The 25,908-nt window shown below is 35.1% G+C and overlaps 1 protein-coding gene across 1 annotated transcript; it reads left to right on the forward strand.

Annotated features, from left to right (window-relative positions):
- The first annotated feature begins 6,782 nt into the window (after positions 1-6,782).
- Positions 6,783-7,271, forward strand: LOC104646125 (uncharacterized). Its single transcript, XM_010319227.2, has one exon. It carries the CDS (start codon positions 6,783-6,785, stop codon positions 7,269-7,271), a length of 489 nt encoding a protein of 162 aa, XP_010317529.2.
- The last annotated feature ends 18,637 nt before the right edge of the window (positions 7,272-25,908 follow it).

Below are 25,908 nucleotides of genomic sequence, written 5' to 3' on the forward strand. Positions count from 1 at the left end.
ATTTCATACAACAAGACATATAATCCACATTCGAATCCAACATAATTTATGGACAACATAGAATAAATCATTACAATACCACACATTAGTCAAGAATTACCAATATCATCATAAGAGGCATTAGTAAATCAATAACATATTTACACTTCACGTCAATTAGACATTATCATACCTTACTCATAATATCATTTTAAGCCTACTAAGGCAATGTACAAGTGAAGTCTCATAACCTCAAACATACTAATTAAACCTACAAACAGACTAGAAGCCTAACATGTACTTTATATATTAACAAGACAAATATAGACAACTTCATACATGCCTACCAAGACCTTCATCATATGCTCAATAAGACCCACATTATTCATGTAATGTAAGACAATATCATACTATATATTTTCATTAGGACTCATCCCGTGATTTCATCTAACAAGTATAGGAAACTACAATGTCATGCATAGGAAACATAAACATGATCATATATGTTAGAACACCTTCCTAGAACTCCCTTCAAAATCTATTTGTGCAATGCACAAGTTAAGTCCCATACCCTCACCTATACTAAGAAATGCCTTAGGTTGTCCTTAACTTTACTTCCATTGTCCATTTTACTTTAGGAAAAATATAACCTTAACCGAATCTAATACCATGGGTGCTAAACATGAAATTTGGTTTTGTAGAACCTTATACCAAGGGAAGGTACTCTACCTTGCTAAAGTCGAACATTAAAATAAAGCTAGCATATTTGGTGATATAACTTGCTAGATCCTATGGGAAAGTATCATTTATGCAATTTGGAGGCATCGATCGAAAGGTCACTCTATGCCCTTTGGGCCATGAGGCTATATATAGCTGGTGAGGACTATGGTTAACCTACCTTGACACAAAGAAATGGGACACCCCTCATCTTCAAGTTTACTCTATGCTAAGTTAATTTCCCTTGATTTAAAAGACTTTATTATTAAGTACTTTATAAAATAAAGCTTTAGGAGTTTGAATCCCCATACCCTTAGCTCATACGTCATAGATTAGAATATCCTTTCATTAACCTACAACATGTGAGAAAACCTTTCACATGGACATAGCATATTGAAGCACCATCTAGTTTAGGATACCCTTGAGGACACCTTTCAAAAGAACCTCTATTGACTAGATCATTATTCATGCATAATGGACATATTTTCATGTGTGTGTGTACATATATGTGAGCAAACGTTTCACATAAACACCCTTAGACCACACATGCTCATAATTAACTTCAATTATGCGTAAGTGTATAGGTGTAACTATATTAACAATCCTTTTATATAAACACATTCAGACACTATGTTTATTCATACTTACTCATGTCATATACTTTAAATCATAGAAAGTAAGACATATTCGTAATATACTCATGAATTGATATTCATATACATAGATAGCAACCTTGGAAGTATCCTATCAAGGCACATATGTTCAATGCATAGGAAAAGTCTAATACACTTGTCCATACTAATACCTGTCAAGTAATCCTTGTTAAGAGATACATAACATACTTCATTAACATACACTCTATATTCATAGTAGTAGACAAAAGTGCATATGAGAATACCTTTTCATTAGACACCATGAACCAATACTACTTGTAAGCATGAATTAGGTGTGAGTATGTGTAAATTGGTAAACATGATCACCTAATATCTATCAACAAAACATTGAGGCAGCAAACCTCTTATGACCATAACGCATATTCAAGCATAGACCACACGTCGCAATTTAGCATAGGAGACAAGATAAATTCACATTCCATTCAAAATTTGTAAAAGTTGCTAATCACACATTAATATAGGGGTACATAGGTAGGGGTTCATTAACTATAATTACTTCATCAATGGAAGCACCTATACACACCTAACCCTAACAATTTCATTCAATTTGAATACGCATCAACAACACCTAGATCATGATACTACAATAGAAGTCTAGGCATGCAACTCCACATTGTGATCATCATAAACATACATTCATGTTACACAAAATTTACTTAAAGGATATTATCAAAACATATATATATTGAAGAGAAGTAAATGACACCACCATAAGTGGACTATACAACACAATGTCATACAAGGCCAAGTGTCTAGCAATTCTATAAAAATTAGAGAGAACAGGGCAAACTTACGATTCCACCAAGCTTTGATCATCATTGATAAATTACCATTATTCAAAATCAATACATGTATAATAAAGTATCTAAATGTACCATTAAATAAACAAAATAGTTCTTCAAACATCATTATTTAAACATCACATTAGGTGCAGTACTTCAGCAAGTCTATAGAAAGTAGAGGAATATAGATCATTTAACGGAATCCCTAAACATTTATAATCATTGATAACTCATCAACAATTCAATATAAGTTGAAAACAAAAAAAAAATCCAAAGATAAAATTACATGTACGAAATCACAATCCATAATCATCTCCACAAGATCAAAATACCCATAGTGTAGGTTCATAAGAGAAATATTACGAACATGGGTTCGTCATTAAATTGGATTGAATTTTTTTTTAACAATCACATAAAAATAAGTTCATCATAAGAATTATTTTAAAAACAATTTTATAAAGAACCCATGGATAGATTTAAAGGTCGAAGTTTGATCAAGAAATTTCAATGAAAACATTGGAAGGAACTCCTTCGAATAAAGGTTGACTAAGTATGTGTAACAACCCAAAAATGACATAGGTTTACTAGATCCGACATTTTGGTATTGATGGTCTAAGGTACTAATTATTTCTAATATATGTTATACAGGAAGTAGCTAAACTATAATGTGTGTTGGAAGTCAAACGTCAAGGGACGACTAAGCCGTTTGACGGCTAAGTCACCTAAATGTCTAAAATAGTTCTATGTGTTTATTTGTGTTTCATGAAGTTTTAAGGTTATTAATAGAGTTAATATACAATTTATAGGCAGTAGTTAATTTTTTGTGAAGTTTGGAGGTCAAACGATCAAGAACGTCAAAGGCGTTCAAAAGATACGCCTTGAGTCGACCTTGTATGTTTAGGCAAGTTTCGTCAAGTTTTACGTGTTAATTTTTGATATAATTCATGTGAGAGATTTTAAAATTATAGAATATCGTATTTGGGTTTGAAAAATCCGGAAATTATCCCCAAGGACCACAAAAAGGTCCATGAGGAAGGACCCAAAACCGTTACCATGGAAGACCCCAAATGACAGTGCAGTCAACGGCTCGTAGGCCTGTTGACGCCCCTTGAAAGGATGTCATCTATTGGGACTTAACCATGGGAGTAAAAAGATCTTGGAAAGCCACTGTAGCCAATGACGGAGGGCTGTGACGCCCCGTCGTGGTTGTGACGCCATGTCAAGGGCAGGCTTCGCACACAACAGCCTTTTTGCGCAGGCTGCTGACAAGTAAGGGGGTGAAATGGTGATGAATTCACCCCACTTCTAAATTATGTCATGGACGGTATATTAAGAATATTTTGGATATTTTAATTAAGTATATAAAGGTTAATCACATGGAAGACTTCATTCTTCAAAATCATAAATCCAAAACACTTAGAAAATATCCCAAAACCTCCATTGAAGTCCAACTTGAAGAGGCAGCTCGGTGAAGGTTTTTTTTGTAGTAATTCTTCTTCAAAGTGAAGAAATATCATCCTTGAGATATTACTTTTGATCCTTCAAACTCATTTCATCAAGGAGTCAAACTCTCAACATGTTTTTCAAAGTTTTCTAAAGTGAATTCTCCAATTTCATGATTCAAACATGTGTTCTTCCGTAACCGATTTCTAAACATTAAATTATGATATAATTTATATTGTATTTATGATTTTAAGCTAAATTACCTATGAGCCCATGAATTTTGATAAACCCTAGTTTTCAACTATAATATGTGTTACTTGATACCAAGCTAATATTAATGAATTCTTATGTAGTTTCTTATGGGCTTTCTAATTATAAATAATTATATTCAGTTGTTATCTAATTCATCCTATATTTTTAAATGTAGATTTAATTAATGGAGATTTTATTGGATTTTATGATTATTGCTTGAATTGTTTGTTATTGCCTTGGATTAGGGTCTTGTGATGTTCAATTGGGCGATTTAGCATTGAATTTAAATGTGAATAAGGGAATTAAGGTATGCTTTCTTGATTTCTTTAATTTGATATTAGTTATACTTCGATTCTATTGTGATTGGTATGGTCCACTTATGGTGGCGGTATTATGTGTTTTACTTGCAACTGTTGTGGCCTTGTGGCGTTACCTTATGCAATATTATGAGCATTGTCTTATTGGCAACTACTCGAGTTATGTGTCTATTTGTGTAGTTTGATAATGTTAAGCATGACATTATCTATCTAAGTGTGAAGTTATATAGTCATATATGCAGTTCTTCTAGTTATGTTCCCATAAGTGATCATGTTAGACTATGACTTTGACATTATGAGTAAAGTGTTAGGGTTAAGTCTTGGTTATTCCTAATTTATTTTATGAGTCTATGTGGAGTATATTAATGATTTTATGATGATATATATGATTACTCGAAGATGTAAGGTTGTTTTAGATGTGTTTCTATAATGACTTGTACTATGTGGAGTTCATAGATCTTGTCCAAGACCATTATTTGAATGTCCTTTATGTGATGTATGAGTCTTAATTAAATAATTACTAATGTTAAAGAGCATGTAAATAAATGAGTACCTAATCTAAAGTGACTTAAGGATTCCTTAGCTAATGTTTGGAAAGGGCATAAGAGATGATCTCTTCTTATATTATCTTTGGAAGTATTGAGGATGACTCTAGTTAGGGAAGTTTGTTAATTTTGTGGAAATGATTTAAGAATTAGGTAGTCTTAAGGACTATTTATGTAATCTCGAAGAGGTCACTATTGACGCTATCTTCTTGATTTACTTAAGTAGGTCTTTTGATAGGATTTTGAATTAGAATGTCATATCACCTATATGCTGATGTATTATGTGAGCATGATTCTATCTTAGGGAGTCTATATGATCTCTTAAGTGTGTGTCTAAGAAATTGTATGGGTGGTCGCTTCAAAACTCACTCATGTGAGACTTAGAGTTCAACTTTTGTAGAACGATCTTGCCTTGATGTTTATGATTTTTTTAAAAGTATGTATGTGCCTCATTATATGTAATCTTAAGGGTCGCTTAGGCACATCATGAGAGGGTGTATGGGCGGTCTCTCTTTGTGTGATTTAAGTGAATCTTAGGATGACTTTATGTGAGGCATTACATATTAGAAGTATCTTATGTGTTTTAAATTAATTAATGATGTTATTATGATTAAAATATAATTTTTAAATGAAAAGATGCATATTTCCAATAAAGTCCATTTTCATGATTTTTATGCATAAGTAATACTTAGTAAATGTGGTTTTACTAACTCCATACTTCTATATATATAATTCTTTATAGGTGAGTAGCTGTGAGAAGTGAATACTTGGACATAGAAGATCGTTCAACAAAAGTTGAAGTATGTCCTCACTTGTGTCGAGGGCATATATGTCATTCATGCTTTCATTCAAATTATCATAATAGACTAAGTATTTCTATATTCGTATTTTGAAGTATGGCCCGTGTCCCAAGTATTCTTGTGTCTTTAGATTATGAGATTGAGACTTAGTATTTCTATTACTTTTATATGAAAGAGATTTCGAAGACTATATTATGTTTTGTTAAAAGTTAAAATTCCCCAATACTTTTTTTCACTATGTATATGCAATGAATGATATGAAGGAGGCTGATCTAAGAACTCTGAGAGTTCAATGACGCAGGTTACAATCCAAGATTGTACCTTATATTCTAGGGTATGGTCTTGCGTGGTGAAAAAGCTTGGCATCAGATCATAGGATGGTGAAAGTAGTATTAGGAATCAAGAAGTCTTATCAAGTCACGTCTAGTAGAGTCTTGACCATTTGTGTAAATCGCGAAACATGTATGGGCGAGAGGCTATAGGACTATAGAGTTTCCCTTCTTTTATACTCTTACATCGTGCGGTAGAGTAAATTTTATGATTATACTTCTTATGAGTTTCCTTGTGTTTTCTAGGAGATGAATACTAGAAGGATGGCCGCTAGAAGGTTTGTATAGGAGAGGGTGAATGAGGAGGTTCCCCCTAAACTTGAGCAAGTTAAACAAGTTCCTCAAGGTGGGCAAGGAGTTCATGGTGCTCAAGATGCAAAAGTGCCTTCCCAAGGTGATCCTATTCCAAATGTGGAAGTAGGTATTAAGGTTCCGGAGATGTCTAATAGGGAGATTAGAGAGGCTTTGATTGATATAGACCGATCCGTGACTATGCAAGCTAATTTGAATATGATGCCTAGGGTTGTGGAGAGCACTATGACTTCTAGGTTGAGATATTTTGTGAGTATGAATCCTCCTATATTTCTTGGCTTTAAGGTAAATGAGGATCCCCAAGAGTTTCTTGATGGAGTGTACAATGTTTTGAGTTCTATGAGGATTTTTCTAGAGATAAGGCAGAGTTTGTTTCGTACAAATTTAGAGATGTTTCTCGAATTTCGTACACTTAATGGAATGATAATAGGCCGGAAGGATCGGGTCCTATTGAATGGGAAGAATTTAAGGAAGCTTTTCTTGGTATGTACTTTCCCCGAGAGAGGAGGGAAATTTAGGTGGAGGAGTTTGTCGATCTCAAGCAAGGCAATATGAGTGTTGTGGAGTACTCTTTGAAATTCTCAACTTTGTGTTTTGTATTCCTCTTCTCTTGTGTCCAATTCAAAGATTAAATGAGTCATTTTGTGATAGGTTTAGCCGACTTAGTGGTTGACGAATGTCGTATCGCTATGTTGCATGATGATATGACCCTAGCTAGACTAATGGTGTATGCACAATCAATTGAAAAGTCTAAGCTTAGAAGGATGGCTACAAGTTCTAAAAGGAGTGGTGCTAGTGATCAAGAGCAAAGTAGGTTTAGGAAGAAGGTTCAATCTCAAGGAGAATCTAGGAGTGCTAAGTTCAAGGTTGAGAAAGGAGGTGGTTCCAAGGATGGCAATACTACTTGTTCAAATTGTTGCAAGAAACATTATGGAGAGTGTCTATTGTGTACAAGGAGTTGCTTTGGTTGTGGTAAGGATGGGCACAACGTGAGAGACTGTCCTATGATTGCTTCTAGAGGTAGACAGGGTAAACAAGTTGCTCCTAGTAGTCCAAAGGAAGATGCTTTGAAAACAAAGCGTTTCTATGCACTCCGTTCTAGAGTGGAGAAGTCGGATTAGAAGGACAGCGATGATGATGTTGGTAAGTTCTCTTTCTTTTGTTAAGATATGAGTTCCTTCTAAGTGGGGGAGTATGGTTTGTGGATAGGATAGAAGTCCTTGAAATTGTTGCTTGTGCATGATGTTTAGGAGTTTGGTGGAAATTGAATTTCATTAACTTCTGATATTTTGTATTTTATGAAGTCATGATTATGTTGGAAGATGTGTTTATATGATGTTACATAACAAACTAGCATGTTTAGATCATGAATTGCTTAAAATGTGGATTTTTGAAAACTTTCTTTAAAAGTCACTATTTCCTAAAAGACTGCATACTGCCATTTTTTTAAGAAAATGACTAATTGATTTGTTTGCCTAAAAATATGGTTATGTTGTTTGAACTAATGTATATGAGTAGGGTATTAAGTATGAAATGAGCTTTAACTATTTGGAATGAAGCATGTGAGTTTTGTAGCATAATAAATTATAGAATTGTTTTCTAGTTTCTTATTGTGTTGTGAATATCTTTACTATGTGAAATTGATGTTTTCTTGTGATTATGTGTTGTATGGAATGTTTACTATCTGCTATTTGAGTCTCTAATATAGGAAGTGTTCCGAGAATGGCAAGTGTCATTCGAGGACGAATATTGTCCAAGTGGGGGAGATTGTAAGACCCTCAAAATTACTTAGGTTAACTAAAGCATAACATGTTGGTATTGATGGTCAAAAGTCCTAAATATGTGCAGTATCTAAAATATTAGGTGTGTTAGAAGTCAAACGTCAAGGGACGACTTAGACATCTGACGACTAAGTCACTTAAATGCCTGAAATGTGGTTCTATGTGTGAATGTGTGTTTCATGGTGTTTTAAGTATCTTTATAAAGTTAATATAGCATTAATAAGCAGTGGTTAATGTTTCGTGAAGTTTGGAGGTTAAATGACCAAGAACGTCCAAGGCATTCGAAAGATACGCCTTCAGTCAACCTTGTACGTCTAGGCTAGTTTCATCAATTTTTACGTGTTAGTTTTTGATGAAATTCATGTGGGAGATGTTAAACTTATATAATATAGGATTTGGGTTGAAAAAGTCTGGGCAAGGACCACCAAAGGGTCCTTGAAAAAGGACGCAAAGTTGTTGGCATGGTAGTCCTTGGCAGACCCCAAACGACGGAGCAGTCGATGGCTTGTAGGCCTGTTAACGCCCCGTCAAAGGGTGTCATCAATAATAACATAATCGTGGGAGGGAAAATATCTTGTCCATACACTTTAGCAAACGAGTGAGGGCTCTGACGCCTCATTGTGGCTGTGACGCTCGTCAAGGGCAGGCGTCACACGCTACTGCCTTCCTGCGCAGGCTGCTTCCAAGTTAGGGGTGAATTGGTAAATTCACCCCGCTAATAAATTAAGTCATGTATAGTTTTTTTAGGATATTTTTTTTATTTTAATTAAGTATATAAATGTTAATCACATGGAAGACCTCATTCTTCAAAATCATAAACCCAAAACACTTAGAAAATATCCAAAAACCTCCATTGAAGTCCAACTTAAAGAGGCAGATTGGTGAGGAGCTTTTGTGTTGAAATTCTTCCTCAAAGTGAAGAATTATCATCCTTGAGGTATGGATTTTTATCCTTTAAACTCATTTCATTAAGGATCCCAACTCTCAATATGTTTTTCAAAGTTTTGTAAAGTGAATTGCGATATACCGTGGTTTCACGGTATAATTAATATTTTACTTAAGTTTAGAGTGTCCGAAAGTCTTTTTGTGATAATTTTTATATAAGTTTCCCTTTGTTTTGTAGGAAATCTCTCCAAAGCTGAATGCGGAGATTTTGAGCGAAGAAATGCAGAAGAGACCACCTACGGAGCTTGTGACGGTCCGTCGTGCTTGTGACGGTCCGTAGGTGGCAGCGTAGTGCAGCTGCTGAAGGAAGATGGGAAAGTCTGACCAAGTATGGGTTTATGAAGCTTGTGAGGGTCCGTCGTGTTTATGACGGTCTGTTCTGCAGGTTCGTCATGAAGTTCAGAGAAGCGATCCCAGTACCCACATTCCAAGAGTTGAAGTGTTTTTGAACGAAGACCCTCGACGGACCGTTGTGCCTATGACGGTCCTTCATACTTGCCGTCGAAAGGGAATGAAGAGAGCAGCAGAAGAAATTGCACATGTATGGGACGACGGAGTCCATGACGGTCCATTGTGACCACGACGGTCCGTTGCGAGGTCCGTCGACCCAGCCGCATTTTGGCAGATTTCCAGCAATTAGAATCCTTGTTTAATTAGTCTTTTGTTTTTTTATATATATTTCGAAAAACCTCATTTTTGAGGTTAGAAACCAGATTGTAAGACTCTGTATTGTTAGATTCTATGAGATTAGACATCAGATTTTTAGACTTTGTGTATTAGTGTTGGATTTTGAGATTCTTGCAAGTGATTTTTTTGATATTAATCAAGCAAACTTTTGAATTTTACTCTTTCTCATTGAAGTAAGTTCATGAATTCGTATTTAATATATTTGAATATTGTGTTTATGGCTATGAGTAACTAAATTCCATAACTAGGGTTGTGGGAACCATAGGAAAATATTGAGATAAACCCTAAACTAAAATAACAATTCTAGAATAGTGTCTTGCATGTATTAATAATTCTTTCGTTTAGAAGTCTTTTTAACGGAATACAAACGTTAGAACTCACCTTAATGCTACTTTCCGGACCAAGGAGGTAGATAATAGGAAACGAATTATTAACATAGATTTAGTGTATTCTATCTAATAGGCTAGTATTGATTGGTACGAGGTAATAACTTAGTCAAATATCAAATATGATGCTTAATATGAGGTAAGGATAAGGGTTAGGACCAAGGATTTAGAAAGACATAAATTATCACTTTGCATGCAAGATACTAGGAAAAAATTCTAATAGTTCGAGTTATCAAGTTATGAACCTGTGCGGAACACATAAACCCTAGTTACTTTTATTAATTGATTAAAATCCAACTGTTAAAGCTGTTAAGTGTCTCATTCAAGTTTGTTTTTTATTTCCACTGATTTAGAAATAGAAACCCTCTTTATATGTTTTTACTTTCCAAGGACGTCATTAACAAAACAATAGTAATAATATGTTGTAGTTAAGTCTAGACTTTTTTTCCTCGTAGGAACAATCCCAACCTCACTAGTTGGGTTATTTACTTGGCACGACCGCTTTACTTCTTATTCGAGAAGTAAGTTTCAGTGTATCAAATTGTCCAATTTGATGATTCTACCATGGGTTCTTTCATGAATGATTTCTAAATATTGAATTATGATATAATTGATATTTTATTGATGATTTCAATATAAATTACCTATGAACCCCTGAATTTTTTTGAACCCTAGTTTTCGACTATAATGTGGGTTACTTGATATTAAGCTAATAATGATGAATTGGTGTGTAGTTTCTTATGGGATTTCTAATGATATAAGAATAACATTTTATTGTTACCTAATTGATCCTATATTTTAAAATATAGATTGAAATAATGAAGATTTCATTGGATTTTATGATTGTTGCTTGAATTGTTTGTTATGGCCTTGGGTTAGGGCCTTGTGATGTTGAATTAGTTGATTTATCATTTAATTGAAGAGTGAATAAGGGAATGAAGCTATTATGCATGTATTTATTTAATTTTATATTAATTATACTTTGATTCAATAGTGATTTGTATGGTCCACTTATGTTGGCGGTGTTATGTGTTTTACTTGCAATTGGTCTGGCCCTATCGGCGTTACTTTACGCAACATTATGAGCATGGCCTTATTAGCAACTACTTTAATGTATGTGGATATTTGTGTTTTTAATTATGTGAATCATGACATTATCTATTGATGTGTAAATTTATATAGTCATATATGTATTTCTTCTAGTTAGTTTCCTTAAGTGATCCTGTTAGACTATGACTTTGACATTATAAGTATAGTATTAGGGTAAAGTCTTGGTTAATCCTTATTGACTTTATGACCCTATGTGGAGTATATTAATGATTTTATGATGATATATATGATTACTTGAAGATGTTAGGTTGTTTTAGAGATTCTTCTAGAATGACTTGTATTATGTGTTAAAAGTGAAGTATATGATATCTTGCTTGATGTATATATGATTATCAATATGTGATCTCTTGATTTAGAGTGTTATAGATCTTAGTCTAGAACGTATGAATGTCATGTGACTTTATATAATGTTATGAGAGTCTCTTATGTACAAACCGTGACTTAAGGGTAAGTTTAAGAATGATTGAAGTGTAAGCCGTAATAGTATCCTTCAAAGTAAAGGAATGATTGACTTAAGGTCTGTTGGCTTGAATGACATCATATTAATCCTTAGGAAAGTCATCATGAGCTTCTTGTCACCATTTAAGGTAGCCCTAGTAGTCCTTTTTTAGTAGGGTAAATGTGATCGGATTATGAACTTTTTATGGAATTCTTTAATGTGAACCTAATTGATGAATTAGTCTACGAGAACGAAGGCTAGCAATGAGTGAGTATGGTAAGGGAAATTAGTTATATTTAAGTATGAGACTAGAATACAAATTATGCCCTTCATATTCCTTAACCATGTGCCTACATGGGATGTGTCCGATTCTAACATTGGCAAGTAGAACAACCTCATCGGAGTAGGATAGAACTCCAGATACCATATCTTGCTCTCATGGTCGATGTCGGTTATTTCCTATTCTCATTATATGGAATACCTATTAGAATTTGAGGATTTTATATAGTTTAGGTGGTGGTATAGGACGCTATCTAGACATTGCACTATTGACTTTGAAGATGTTATGTGGAGTTCCTAGGTCATGTGCACAAGATCATTATTCGAATGTCCTTTATGTGATGTATGAGTCTTAATGAACTAATGAACTAATGTCTTACGCTAAGGAGTATTCAAATAACTGAGTACCTGATCTAAAGTGACTTAAGGATTCGTTAGCTAAGCTTGGAGAGGGCATAAGGGATGATCTCTTCATGTATTATCTTTGGAAGTCTTGAGGATTACACTAGTTAGGGAAGTTTGTTGATTTTGAGAAGATGATCTAAGAATTAGTCTGAAGGACTATTTAGGTAATCTCAAGTAGGTCATTATGGACGTTATCTTCTTGATTTACATAAGTAGGTCTTCTAATAGCCTTTGGAAGGAGAATGTCGTATCACCTATGTGTTGACGTATTATGTTAGCATAATTCTATCTTAGGGAGTCTTTAGGATCTCTTAAGTGTGTGTGTGAGAAATTGTGTGGGCGGTCGCTTCACAACTCACTCAAGTGAGACTTAGAGTTCACCTTTGGTAGAAAAATATTACCTTGATGTTTATGATTGTTTTGTAAGTATGTATGTGACTCATTATAGGTAATCTTAAGCGTCGTTTAGGAACATCTAGAGAGCGTGTATGGGAGCTTTATATGACTTAAGTGAACCTTACGATGACTTTAAGTGAGGAAATTACATGCTAGAAGTATATTTTGTGTTTTGAAATTTATTAATGATGTTATTATGATTAAATATAATTTTTTTATGATAAGATCCATATTTCCAATAAAGTATGTTTTCATGATTTTTATGCATAAGCCATACTTAGAACATGTTGTTGTAATAACTCCATACTTCTACCTATATAGTTCTTGGTAGGTGAGGAGCTTTGAGAAGTGAAGACTATGACTTAGAAGATCGTTCAACAGACGACGAAGTATGTCCTCACTTGACTCGAGGGCATATATGTCTTGTATGTTTTCATTCAAAGAATTGTAATAGTCTTAGTATTTCTACATTCGTATTTTGAAGTATGGGCCGTATCCCAATTATTCTTGTGTCTCAATATGATTAGATTGAGACTTAGAATTTCATATTACTTTTATATGAAAGATATTTAGAAGGCTATATTATGTTTTGTGAAAAGTTTTAATTCCTCACTACTTTTTACTATGTATATGCAATGAATAATATGAAAGAGGCTTTTCTAAGAACTTCGAGAGTTCGACGACTCCGGTTACAATCCAAGATTGTACCCTATATTCTAGGGTATGGTCTCAGGTTGTGACAGTATAAAGCATCACCATACCTAATTGTAGGAGAGATTCAGAAAAGTTGGTGAAGAAAGCTTGAGAATCCATCACCATTGTTGTTCTTGAGCTTCATCTCCAATGGAGTTTTCTAGAGAGGTTTTTTTTAGAGGGAAAAGTCTAATTTGAAGAATAAATTGGATATGGGGTTTTCATGTTAATATAAACTTAAAATACCCAAAAATACATTAAATAACCGTCTATATTAATTTAGGAACGTTGGGTGAATTTTTCAATTTAGCCTTTGCATGATAGTTTGGATGTCACAATCGTAGGTACCACCTACGAAATCCAAATAACGAGGCCTCTATGGAGGCACGGCCCATCTTGTTTCCACTAAGTATGCACTCTGGGATCTCTTTATCTTATTTCTAAGTGTTGAGCTATTTCCCCAATTGATGGGGTGCAGGTGAAACTATTGGGCGTCATTGTTAGGCGTTGGTGGACACTGCCAAGACAGTGTGTAGGCATCTTTTGACTCCTTCTAGAGGGCCTCTCGTGTGGCCCTTGGGGAGTCATACTGAGAGGTTTTCAATGTTAATACACTCATACACAAGTTAAGGACCTTCGATATCTAGACACACATGCACATCTCAAGACTAACATTCTAACGTCTTGGAATATTCTTAGACGTTTGACCTGCAAATGACTTCAAATTAAGTATGCATATTGTAAAACATTTAATTAACATATTTTAATCATTTTTATACACATGCGAAGCTCTAAGAACCTTAATTCAATTTGAGGGTCCTTACAATATCCTCAACATGGGATCATTCATCCTCGAATAAAACATGGAACATTTCAAACACATTGAAGTATATTAATGAATTATGGAGAAGCTCACAAAAATAAACACATCATCACATAGAAGTCAAAACACTAAACTTACAAGGAACATAAACTTAAAACCATTTATCACTCATTGCAACACAGGCAAGTAAAACCTTATTCACTCACTATTTAATGCATCAAACACTTAGGCTCTTGTCATGTTAATAGGAGGAACATCCTTCTCCTAATCATAACATGGTCTTTTCTATTCATTTCATTATGCAACAACCTTTTAGTCACACATAGGCACGTTCAAAATTACTCAAGAATAAAATAAGTACTCATACTTCAATGCACATTGGTTTGAGCCAAGTAAATCAACAAAAATCTTTATCATTTATTCGTAGTGCCATGAGGGTCTTACTCAACCATACCACACTTAGTTGTGTTTAAGGAAAAATGTCTTCTCCTCAACACATTTACATGTATCATGAGTTCTTACATAGGCAATGCACAAAGGTCAATTCATTTTAAATGAGAAATTCTCAAATTTTAACCATAACATGCTAATACTTTCTTCCTATTAAAGTCAACATGGCAGATCACACCATATACATCACAACTGTAGGAAGTAATTTCAGAAAAGTTTCAATTTTTAGCATGAAAATACTTTTCATAAGCCAGCATCAATTTGGGAAAATCATACAATATGTAGGCACACACAAGGACAGAGGACGACATGCCTTCACTTTTTATGAGTGAGCCTATAATCATGCTTTCCGAACCATAAAAGTCACATATTTTTCAAGAGACTTATAATTTCCCCATTTACAAAGAACTCAAATTCTCATTGATGTTTAAAAACACCAAACATTATAAGAGACATCAAACATGTTTCTTACCTTATCTCTTGAAAAATGCACAACAAACATATCAAGATGGACAATCAACATGAGAAAACATGAATTTGATCAAAATCCTTTGTCATGCTATTTAGAACCTTCAAAACATTCTTAATAAATTGTCACTCAATACATACATATCATATGGAAAACATGCAACTTATACTTTTATGCAAGACGCTTAGCATGAACAAGCTTCTCATAACTCTTTAGTTTCAAGATCAAGTACGAATAGGAGGACAAGATAGGAATATCTACAACCTTACTACTCACTTCACCCCCCCCCCCCCCACATAAGTCAAACCACAATAAGAGTAACTTAACTCAACCTTTAGAGAACCTTAGCTTACCAACATTAGCAACTAATCACCCCTTCCCTCTATTGGGATCTAACCTTAAACACACCCTCCATTAACATCACCTAAAAGTGATTTCCACCATAAATAATTTCAAAGGAACTCAACATAGGAACATCAAGGGTATTCTAAACCTTACATTCAAGGCACATTATCCCACATTTGGGGTATTCCTAATCCATAATTCCCTCAACACCAAGGTCTAGGCAACACAAGACCAACCCTACAAGCTCCTCACACAAGAAGGTTTAACATAATTAAGAGTCTTCACTCCTAATATCATATCAAGAAGTCTACTAACTAAAAAATCAAGGGCAATACTTCAAGCATCATATTCCCTCTAATATCAACACCGAGAGGGAACTCCATAAAAATCAACTTAGGTCAAACTACCCGACCACATAAGGTCTCACCTACACTATGAATAATAGAGGGGACTTATCCATAAAGCCTCTTTATTTTCTTCCAAAACTAGGGTAAGGTAACTTCTAGGTCATTCAAACAAACATCATCACCTTATATGGTAAGCAGACAACCTTTACTTCTAGGACTAAGCCTATACAAAAGAGTCCAATACATACCAGGAAAATATGAAGCACTTTTCAAATACCAAGGCAACATTGAAACATTTTACACACACACAAGGGCAACATTTGAATCATTACACCTATATAAAGGCAACATGCATTCTTTTGCTATTTATCACACTTCTTTAAAGAATTTCAACCTAAAATCATATCCTTACCCTATCATCATACAAATCCATATAGAAACATACCCTTCCACAAAGGAAGCTCAATTAAATTGTAACAACTTCTTTAACAAGCTTTAACCATATCATAGCATAAATTTTTCTTATAACATATAATTTCACAGAGATTTCATGTATAGCCATAAATGGCATCATACTAACATATATCAAGGTTTACCTTCACACATATTCCACAACACCATAAAACAAAGACACAAATCAAAATTCACCTTTTCTCCCTTAAGCATAGAGGTATCATCTCATTGATGTAATCACATCTAAAAGACCACCGGACAAGAAAACATAAAAGAGAGATGTTATAGAGTTAACTTCTATTACACGATGTGAGAATAATGAAGAAGGAAAACTCTATTGTCTTATAGCTTCTTGCTCATAGATGTGTCATGACTCACAATCGATGAACGAAATTCTACTAAACATGCCAGTATAAGACTTTGGACCCTAAATTATTTATACAACCTTATGCTCTGATATCACATTTTTTATGACTCAGGAGCACCCCTATAAGTAACATGGTGTTGTTGACCTTTAGGAGGTCTCATACAAGCCCATAATTATTCATCTACAACACCCTAAAATGAACAAGGTCGAAGTAGAGCCAACCATGAGTGTGATGAGGTATTAAAGTCCATAAATGTTTAATAATTATGTTTTGAAGTATTGTCTAACGTTTGGTGATGTTTGAAGGTCAAACATACAAGAATGTTCATGACGTTCGGAAGATGTGTCTTGGAAAGTGCTTGCGTGTTTTGAAAGCATTCATGCGGTGTGAGTATGAGTACATTGTTCAAGATGATACCATAATGGCTATCAACAACACATTGAGGTTGCCACCCTCTTAAGACCGTAATGCATATTGAAGCATAGATACACGTCACAATTTAGCATAGGAGACAAGATAACTTCACATTACATTCAAGAGTCCTAACATTAGCCATTATTACTTCATCAATGGCAGCACCTATCCAAACCTAACCCTAACAACTTCATTAAATTAGAATAAAAATCAACAACACCTAGATCATGATATAAGAATAGAAGATTAGGCATGCTACTCCACATTGTGATAATTATAACAACACAGTCATATTACACAAATTTTCCTTCAAGTACATGATAAACACCTATATAGATTGACAGGAAAAACATTTGTCACATCAGGGGCATATCCCCTAGATGTAAGTGGTGTCGTTGTCCGCGAAGAGGACTAAGACTATCCTCTTAGCAATAATCATTACATTCATAGGTTAAAAATGTGGAAAATCTAAAAGTTTTTTTCTATATCTATCGTGAGGTTTTACATAGACCTCTCGTATACACATAACATATTCATATCGAGTTTACTTAGACCCGTCATATAAGAAGATTACATAATATTCTATTTTTAGGACACACATATATATTCGATACAATATAGTTTGAAAACGGATATCTCATATCATAACCATCTAAAACAAGAGTACAGTAGTTGGTCATAGCCCATAAATCAATACAATAAAAGCCACATATAAGGTTATACAATCTTTGTAATGAAATGAAAGCAAACGAACAAAGTATCTTTAAGACTAATAAACATCCAATGGTAGAAAGTGGCATTGTCCTCGAAGTTGTGCGCACCTTCAAAACCCTTGGGAATGTCAAAGTAGTCTTGAAATGGCCTTCTTAAGAAATTAAAGGCCCGAACCTACAAAACTGTACAAATATAACATATGGGTTAGTACACACTTGTACTAAGTATGAATATATGCCCATAAAACAATTGAAAGCATGCTAAAGAGGATATTTGTTCAAAACATGCTAATTTACTTTAAAAAGCCTTATGCACATCCAAGAACCATATAAGCCAATAAACTCACAACGCTTAAATAAAGACCACATACAACACAAGCTACCATCATCAAGTATATTCAAGTCGACATATATAAGAGTTCATAACCCGGATGAATAGAGTAACGGAATCCATGAGCTTCCTCAAGAATACTATTTCTCAAATCATTGACATTGTGCACCCATAATCTCCCTTGGAACCTAAGAACACATCCCCCCCCTAGGAGGATGACTCATTCATCTTTCAAAGAACCTATTCTTTCAACTCCATCAATAATAGATCAAGGTGTTGCTTAAAATTCACCTCAACTACCAAAGTCGACTCGGAGATATTATGTACCAAAACACCACCATTAGGAGAATCTTCAATTCGAACACCTAAATGAGCCAACCTATGAACATCCCTCACTAGGTTTAACTTGGATTCCTCCACATGGGACACACTTCCCATAGACAAATGACTCAGAGCATCCGCTACCACATTTGCCTTGCTTGGGTGATAGAGTTTACTGATGTCATAGTCTTTCAATAACTCCAACCTCCTTCTTTGCCGGAGATTCAAATCCTTTTGGGTGAATACGTATTGAAGAAATTGATCATTTGTATACACATCCACATGAATATCCATAGACATAATTCCTATATATTTTCAAGGCAAATACCACGGCCACTAACTCAAGGTCATGCGAAGGATAATTCTTCTAATGAACATAGAGTTTCCCAGAAGCATAGGCTATAACATTGCCATGTTGCATAAGAACACACGCCAACCTGATTCAATATGAATCACAATAAATGACAAACACCATAATACCCTCCATTAAGGTCAACACCAGAGCGAAGGTAAGTCTATCCTTCAACATTTGGAAGCTTCTTTCACATGATTCCAATAATTCAAATTTTACATTCTTTTGAGACAAGGTGTTCAAAGGATAAGAAAGAGTGTAAAAATGTTGACAAACCTTCTATAATAACTGGCTAGGCCTAAGAAATGCCTAATATTCGTAGGAGCCAATGGTCTTGGCAAATTTTTGGCCGCTTCGGTCTTTACTCGATCAACCTCTACCCCCTCACTAAAGATAATATGACAAAGAAACACTACCGACCTCAACAAAAAATCACATTTGCTATACTTTGTAAACAATTGGTGTTCCCTATACACTTGCGAAACCACTCTCAAATGGTCCATGTGTTCAATTTTATTTTTCAAATATACCAAGATGTCGTCAATGAAGACAATGACATATGAATATAGGTAACTTTTAAACACCCAATTCATTACGTCTATAAGTGCCACCAAAGCATTACAGAGACCAAAATATATTACTAAGAACTCATAGTGACCATATATAGTCCGACATGCCGTCTTGGGAATATCTTCACCTCTCACCCTAAGTTGGTGATATCCCGATCTCTAGTCAATCTTGGAAAACTAACTCACACCTTGGAGTTTATCAAATAAATCATCAATCCTAGGAAAAGGATACTTGTTCTTCATTGTGACTTTTTAAAGTTGATTATGATCGATACATATTCTAAGGGACCCTTCTTTCTTCTTGACAAACAATACCGGAGAAACCAATGGATATATATTAGGCCAAAAATAAGCCTTGTCTAGTAAATCCTTGAATTGAGACTTTAACTCTTCTAATTCGATCGGATACATTTGATAAAGAGAGATTGAAATGTGATCTTTGTACGGTAGCAATTAGATACCAAAATAAATTTCTCATTTAGGAGGAATACCAGGAAGATCTTTAGGAATGAATTCCAGAATAACTCACTACCGGGAAAGACAAAATTGGAGGAAATTTGGAGTCTAAATCTTTGACTCTTACAATATGGTATCGACACCCTTTAGAGATCATCTTAAAAGCTTTCAAGCAAGAAATTATAGGAGCTATACGAATATAATTTCCCCTTCCATTCTAAAACGGGTTTATTTGGAAAGTTAAATTTCATCACCCAAATTTCATTACCCTTCTCTAAAATCTTTGGAAGTGAAACAAGCATGTAACCAAATCATACCCAAAATGACATCAAAATCAAACATATAAAGTTCTACTAGTTCAACATGCATAACACTATTGGGAAACATTATAGGACAATTTCACCTTTTTTAAAACAACCGAATCACCCACCAGTGGAGACACCGAAAAAGGTTCATTTAATATATTGGGTAAAACGTTAAACTTTTATTATTCTAGAGGATTAACAAATGACAAAGTACCACCGGGAAGAAGTAAAGCATATACATCAATACAAATGACTTTCAACATATCGGTCACCACATCAGGAGAAGTCTCTTGCTCATCCCTGAAGTAGAGATCATAAAAGTGATTCTTCTTCGGACCATCAACAATAGAACCAGTTTCTTGAGCTTGACCTCTACCCTTGTCTTAACCCTTCAAATTTTGAATATCTCTCACCTTGTGGAAACTATTGCAACAACTAAAGGAAATTTCCTTCCTAATAAGGAAATCACCATAATTCTTCTTGCCACACTTTTTACAAGTTGTCTTCTTATTTGATCGAATAGTACCCCTTCCCTTTTGAGTCTTAGGGTCAGACACCCTACCATCACGAACCTTAGGAAACTTAGAAGAAACTTGATTAGGAAACCTCTTTTTGAACCTATCCTTGTCTTAGATATCAAGCCTACCCTTTGAAGAACCATCATCAAAATAGTTTGCCCGATTGGCATCTATACTCTTCCTCTTAACCTTTGTCTTCTCCACTTGTTGAGGATGAACTATGAGATGAGAAATGTTTATATTATCATGTAACATTGTAAGACCCCAAAAAAATTAATTTAGGTGTCTAGAGCGTAATTATCGTGTTTTGATATTTTCAAGTCCTAAAAAGGTCTTAAAGATTTAATGAGGCATTGCCTAAAGAGTTTGGTGATTTGGAATTTAAATTTGAAGGGACGACCAAGATGTTCGATAACTTGTTACTAAAAGGCCTTTGGTGTTTTTATGTGCTTATATGTGTTTCATTGTCTTATGAAGCTCTTATATGAGTAAAATATTATTTATAGGTATTATGATATGTTTCATGAAGTTTAGAGGTTAAACGTTCAAGAACGTCCAAGATGTTTGAAAGTTTGCCTTTGAGACTTGCATGTGTAACTTGAGTGTGCCTAACATGTTTGGATGTGTTGTGAATGTTTTGGGTGAAAATGATGTGGTAGGTCCTTTAAATTTTAAGGCGTATATTTGAATTGGAAACACCTGGGAAAGTCTCCCCAAGGTCCCCACAAAAGGCACTCAAGGAGGACCCAAAGTCTTTTAAGATGTTGCCTAGGCAGTGACAACCAACGACCTTCAATCGACGACCAGAAGGTTAAACTATGCCCCGTCGATGATGAGGCGTTGATTGGGACTTATCCTGGTGAAGGATCAAGGCATTTTTAAATCCCCATACAGAAATGAAGGCCTACAGTACGGTCCGTTGATGCACCTATAGGGTGTTGATGGGTTCCTCAATGCTGGTTGCAACAACTACCAGACACGGTATTTTCATTTAAGGAGTGAATGGGATATCCACCCCACGTCCTAACCTGATCCTAATTGGTTTATTTTATTAGTTTTGGGTGTATATAGTTGGTTAAAAACGTGAAAACCCCATTCCCAATCCATAATTCAAAATTTGAATTCCCTCTCATAAAATATTCCTCTAAAAACCTCCATTGGAGATGAAGCTCAAGACCATCTTGGAGCGTTGATTCGCATGGGTTATTCATAAATTTTCAGTTGTTTTCCTCTATAATAAGATATTCTAATCCTTCATCTCTAGGTAACCTTTCACCTAGAGAGTTCTTCAAAAAGTTTTCAATAAAAAGTTTACGATTCAATAACTTATCTTGCAATGTAGCCATGGGTTTGTTCTTAAAACGTTTCTAAAGGCTTCATCATGATGAATTGATTTTTACATCTTGATTGTACCTTGAATTTTAGTCCAATATCATAATGAACCCATGCTCCCTTAAAAAAATACTTGATTTAGACTATGAGTGGGTTTTGTGATCTTAACTTTATGTAGATTGAATTATGATTCTATCATGATGAATTGCTTATATCTACTACTAATTATGCAATGTGATATTGAATTCTATGTTATTGGTCCAATGTGAGTTGATACTTGAAGACTTGATCTCTACTTCCTATTGATTGTTAATATATGGCATTCACTTTAATCTTGATTCTATAGTGCATGACTGTTAGATTCATTTATGTAATGTAGCTACTGCCTTATATTGATACTATTAATGAATTGTGGATATGAATAGTTGATTATCAAAGCAAAGGGTTTTGGTAAGCATTGATTTACATTCTTTTAGCCTATAGATTGATATTGTAATATACATTATGTGATCTAAATTCCAAGTTAGATGAAGCTTGATTGAGACTTAGTTATTATGTCTTTAGCTACAATATTAGATTGGTGTTATTGTTGAATTATGAATGTTGATTGATATACTGTGGTTTCCTGGTATTATTAATACTTATCCCTTATGTTTTGTGTGTCCAAACGCCTTTTTGTGCTAATTTTTATATAAGTTTCTCCTTATTTGTAGGAAATCTGTTCAAAGATGAATGTGGAGGTTTTGAGCGAAGAAATGCAGAATAGACCACCTACGGAGCTTGTGACGGTCCGTAGGTGGCAGCGTAGTGTAGCTGCAGAAGGAAGATGCGGAAGTACAAGAAAGTGTGGGTTACAGAGTCCATGACGGTCCGTCGTGTCTATGAAGGTCCGTCCTGCATGTTCGTCATGAAGCTCAGAGAAGTAGTCCCAGTACCTATATTCCAAGAGTTTAAGTGTTTTGAAACGAAGATGCTCGACGGACCATTGTGCCTATGACGGTCCGTCATACTTGTCGTCGAGGTTAATGAAGAGAGCAGAAAAAGAAAATGCATAAGTATAGGATGACAGAGTCCATGATGGTCCGTCGTGACCACGACGATCCGTCGCGAGGTTCGTCGACCCAGACGCGTTTTGACAGATTTCCAGCAAATAGAGTCCTTGTTTAATTAGGTTTTTATTTTCTATAAATAGTTTGAAAAACCTCGTTTTTGAGGTTAGACTCCGTATTGTTAGACACCGTATTAGTAGACACTATATTGTTAGACTTTTGATTATCATTAGACTTTTTGTGAGATTTTTTATTACTTTAAGATTCTTGCAAGTGATTGTTGGTGATTTTTCGTGATTAATCAAGCAATCTTTGGAAATTTACTCTTTCTCATTGAAGTAAGTACATGAATTCTGATATAATATATTTGAATATTGTGATTATGACTATGGGTAACTAAACTTCATAACTAGGGTTGTGGGAACCATAGGCAAATAAAGAGGTAAGACCTAACTAAAATAACAATTCTACAATAGTATCTTGCATGTATTAATAACTCTTTCACTTAAAAGTCTTTTTAACGAATGGAAAACGTTAGAACTTGCCTTAATGCTACTTGCCGGACCAAGGAGGTAGATAACAGGAAAAGAATTATCAACATAGATTTAGTGTATACTATCTTATAGGCTAGTATTGATTGGTACGAGGTAATAACATAGTCAAATATCAAATACGATGTTTAATATGAGGTAAAGATAAGGGTTAGGATAGCAACACACGTAACCGGACCAAGGTACGGAGTGAAATTTTCTAGATGCCGGACCAAGGATTTAGAAATCCATAACTTATCACTTTGCATGCAAGATAATAGGAAAGAATTGTTATAGTTAGAATTATCTTGTTATGAACCTGTGGGGAACACGTAAACCCTAATTACTTTGATTAATAGATTAAATGCCAACATTCAAAGTTGTTAAGTGTCTCTTTTAATTTCGTTAGTTATTTTCATATATTTATAAATAAAAACCCCCCTTTTATTGTTTTTGCTTCATAAGGAAGTAATTGTCCGAAAAATAGTAATAATAGGTTAAAGTTAAGTTTAACTATTTTCCTCGTGAGAACGATCCAACCTCACTAGTTGGGTTATTTACTTCACACAACTTTTTTACTTCTTATTTGAGAAATAAGTTTGAGCGTATCAAATTTTGGCGCCGCTGCCGGGGATTATAGCTTTTAATTTAACTTAAACTTATTACTATAGTTTAGTTGATATTTTCTTTATTTTACTTTGTTTTATTGTTTTTTATTTGTGCAGAACCAACCTCCTTGTATGCCAAATACACAGAGAGGAAGAGAACCCTTGTTTCCCTATGATCACGAATTAGAGCATACACTACTCAACATGAATCGAAACTTGGGAATCAATGATGATGATCCAAACTAGAACATCCCAGCTCTGGTTGATGTTCATGATCAGTTGTTACCCGATGCTCCGGGTGAACACCAACAGAGGGGAAAAAATCCCATCCATGGTCCCAAGCATACTACAGAGGCTCTATGATAACATAGCAAACTCCGATGGGCCACTTGTCTTGCCTCCTCTACTCACAGACCAAACCTTTGTTGTAACTAGTAGCCTTATGCAAAGGTTCACTGCCAAAGGTTTGTTTTTTGGCTACCTTCTGAGGATCTAGATGCCCATATAGCTAAGGTAAGGGCGGTGTGTAAAAGTTGTGTAGGGAGACCTATCTTTGACTTAGATGTAATAGGGCTCAGAGTGTTTCCTCTCTCACTGACGCGAGAGTCTGCTATACGGTTCGTTGAGCTCCCTTATAACTCAATTTTCAGTTGGAACCAACTAAGGGATGTTTTCTTAGCACGCTACTATCCCGTCTCCAAGAAACTAAACCACAAAGACAGAGTGAATAACTTTGTTGCACTACCAGGAGAGTCAGTTAGTAGTTCTTAGGATAGATTCACCTCGTTCTTGAGAAGTGTCCCAAATTAGCGTATAGATGATGAGTCACTGAAGGAATGCTTCTATCAAGGATAGCATGATAATAAAAGCGATGTTGGACACTATAGAAGGTAGGTCTTGTGGGGAATGTCCTTATGCTGAGATTGCTGAAAAATTAGAGAAAATCTCCAAGAATAATAAAGCTTGGAGTATGAGGAAGTCAGATACTGGGAGAAACACCTTCGTAGTACAGTCCACACAACCTTGCCACAGATGAGATTCGTGAAGAAATGGGTCACATGAGAAATGAGCTTGGGTTGGTATTAAAGCATGTCACTGGGGTGCTGAAAAGAAAAATGCAGTCAACTACTTGTGGAAACCACCGCCACCTAATGATGAATGCTATTATGCGGAGGACACCTATGTAGTTAATCAGCAGACGGGGGGTTTCTGACCGAGCGCCCAAGGCTAAAATAATGATGATTGGCACCAAGGTCTAGGGAACCAAGGTCGGATCTATGGTAACTACAACCGTGAGGGTCATTATGTCCGAGATGGAAAGTACAACCGTGACAATAACTTAAACAGGGTAACTACGGTAATAGAAATGATAGGAATGGGCCCTATGTCCCTCCTCAAAATTGTGAAGTGACTCCTAGGGATGGTGGAGATAGTATGGCGCGAGTTGAGGATATGTTGTACAAAATGATGAGGAGGTTTGATGCTAGTGATGAGAACATTAAAGAGTTAAGGTGCGATTTAGCAAGTATTGGGCAAAAAGTTGATACACATGCAATATCGATTAAGCAGATCGAGTTGCAAATGGCCCAATTATCTGTGACAGTGATCACACGACAATCGGGCACTCTTCCTATAAACACTGTCCAAAATCCAAACAATGATGCGCATTGTATGGTAATCACTACTCGGGGTGCTAAGCAAACATTTGACCCATCTATGCCGACTAATGAGGAAAAGGTGAGAAAGGATGATGATAACGTGGTATAGGGTAGTAGTGAAGTAGAAGAGAGCACTGGAAAAGATGCAGAAGTCCCTATCAAGGTAATTCCCATGCTTAGACCACCACCACCCTTCCCTCAGAGATTAGTGAAAATACAGAAGATT

This window comes from Solanum lycopersicum, chromosome 3 (assembly GCF_036512215.1).
Source record: "Solanum lycopersicum chromosome 3, SLM_r2.1".
Taxonomy (NCBI): domain Eukaryota; kingdom Viridiplantae; phylum Streptophyta; class Magnoliopsida; order Solanales; family Solanaceae; genus Solanum; species Solanum lycopersicum.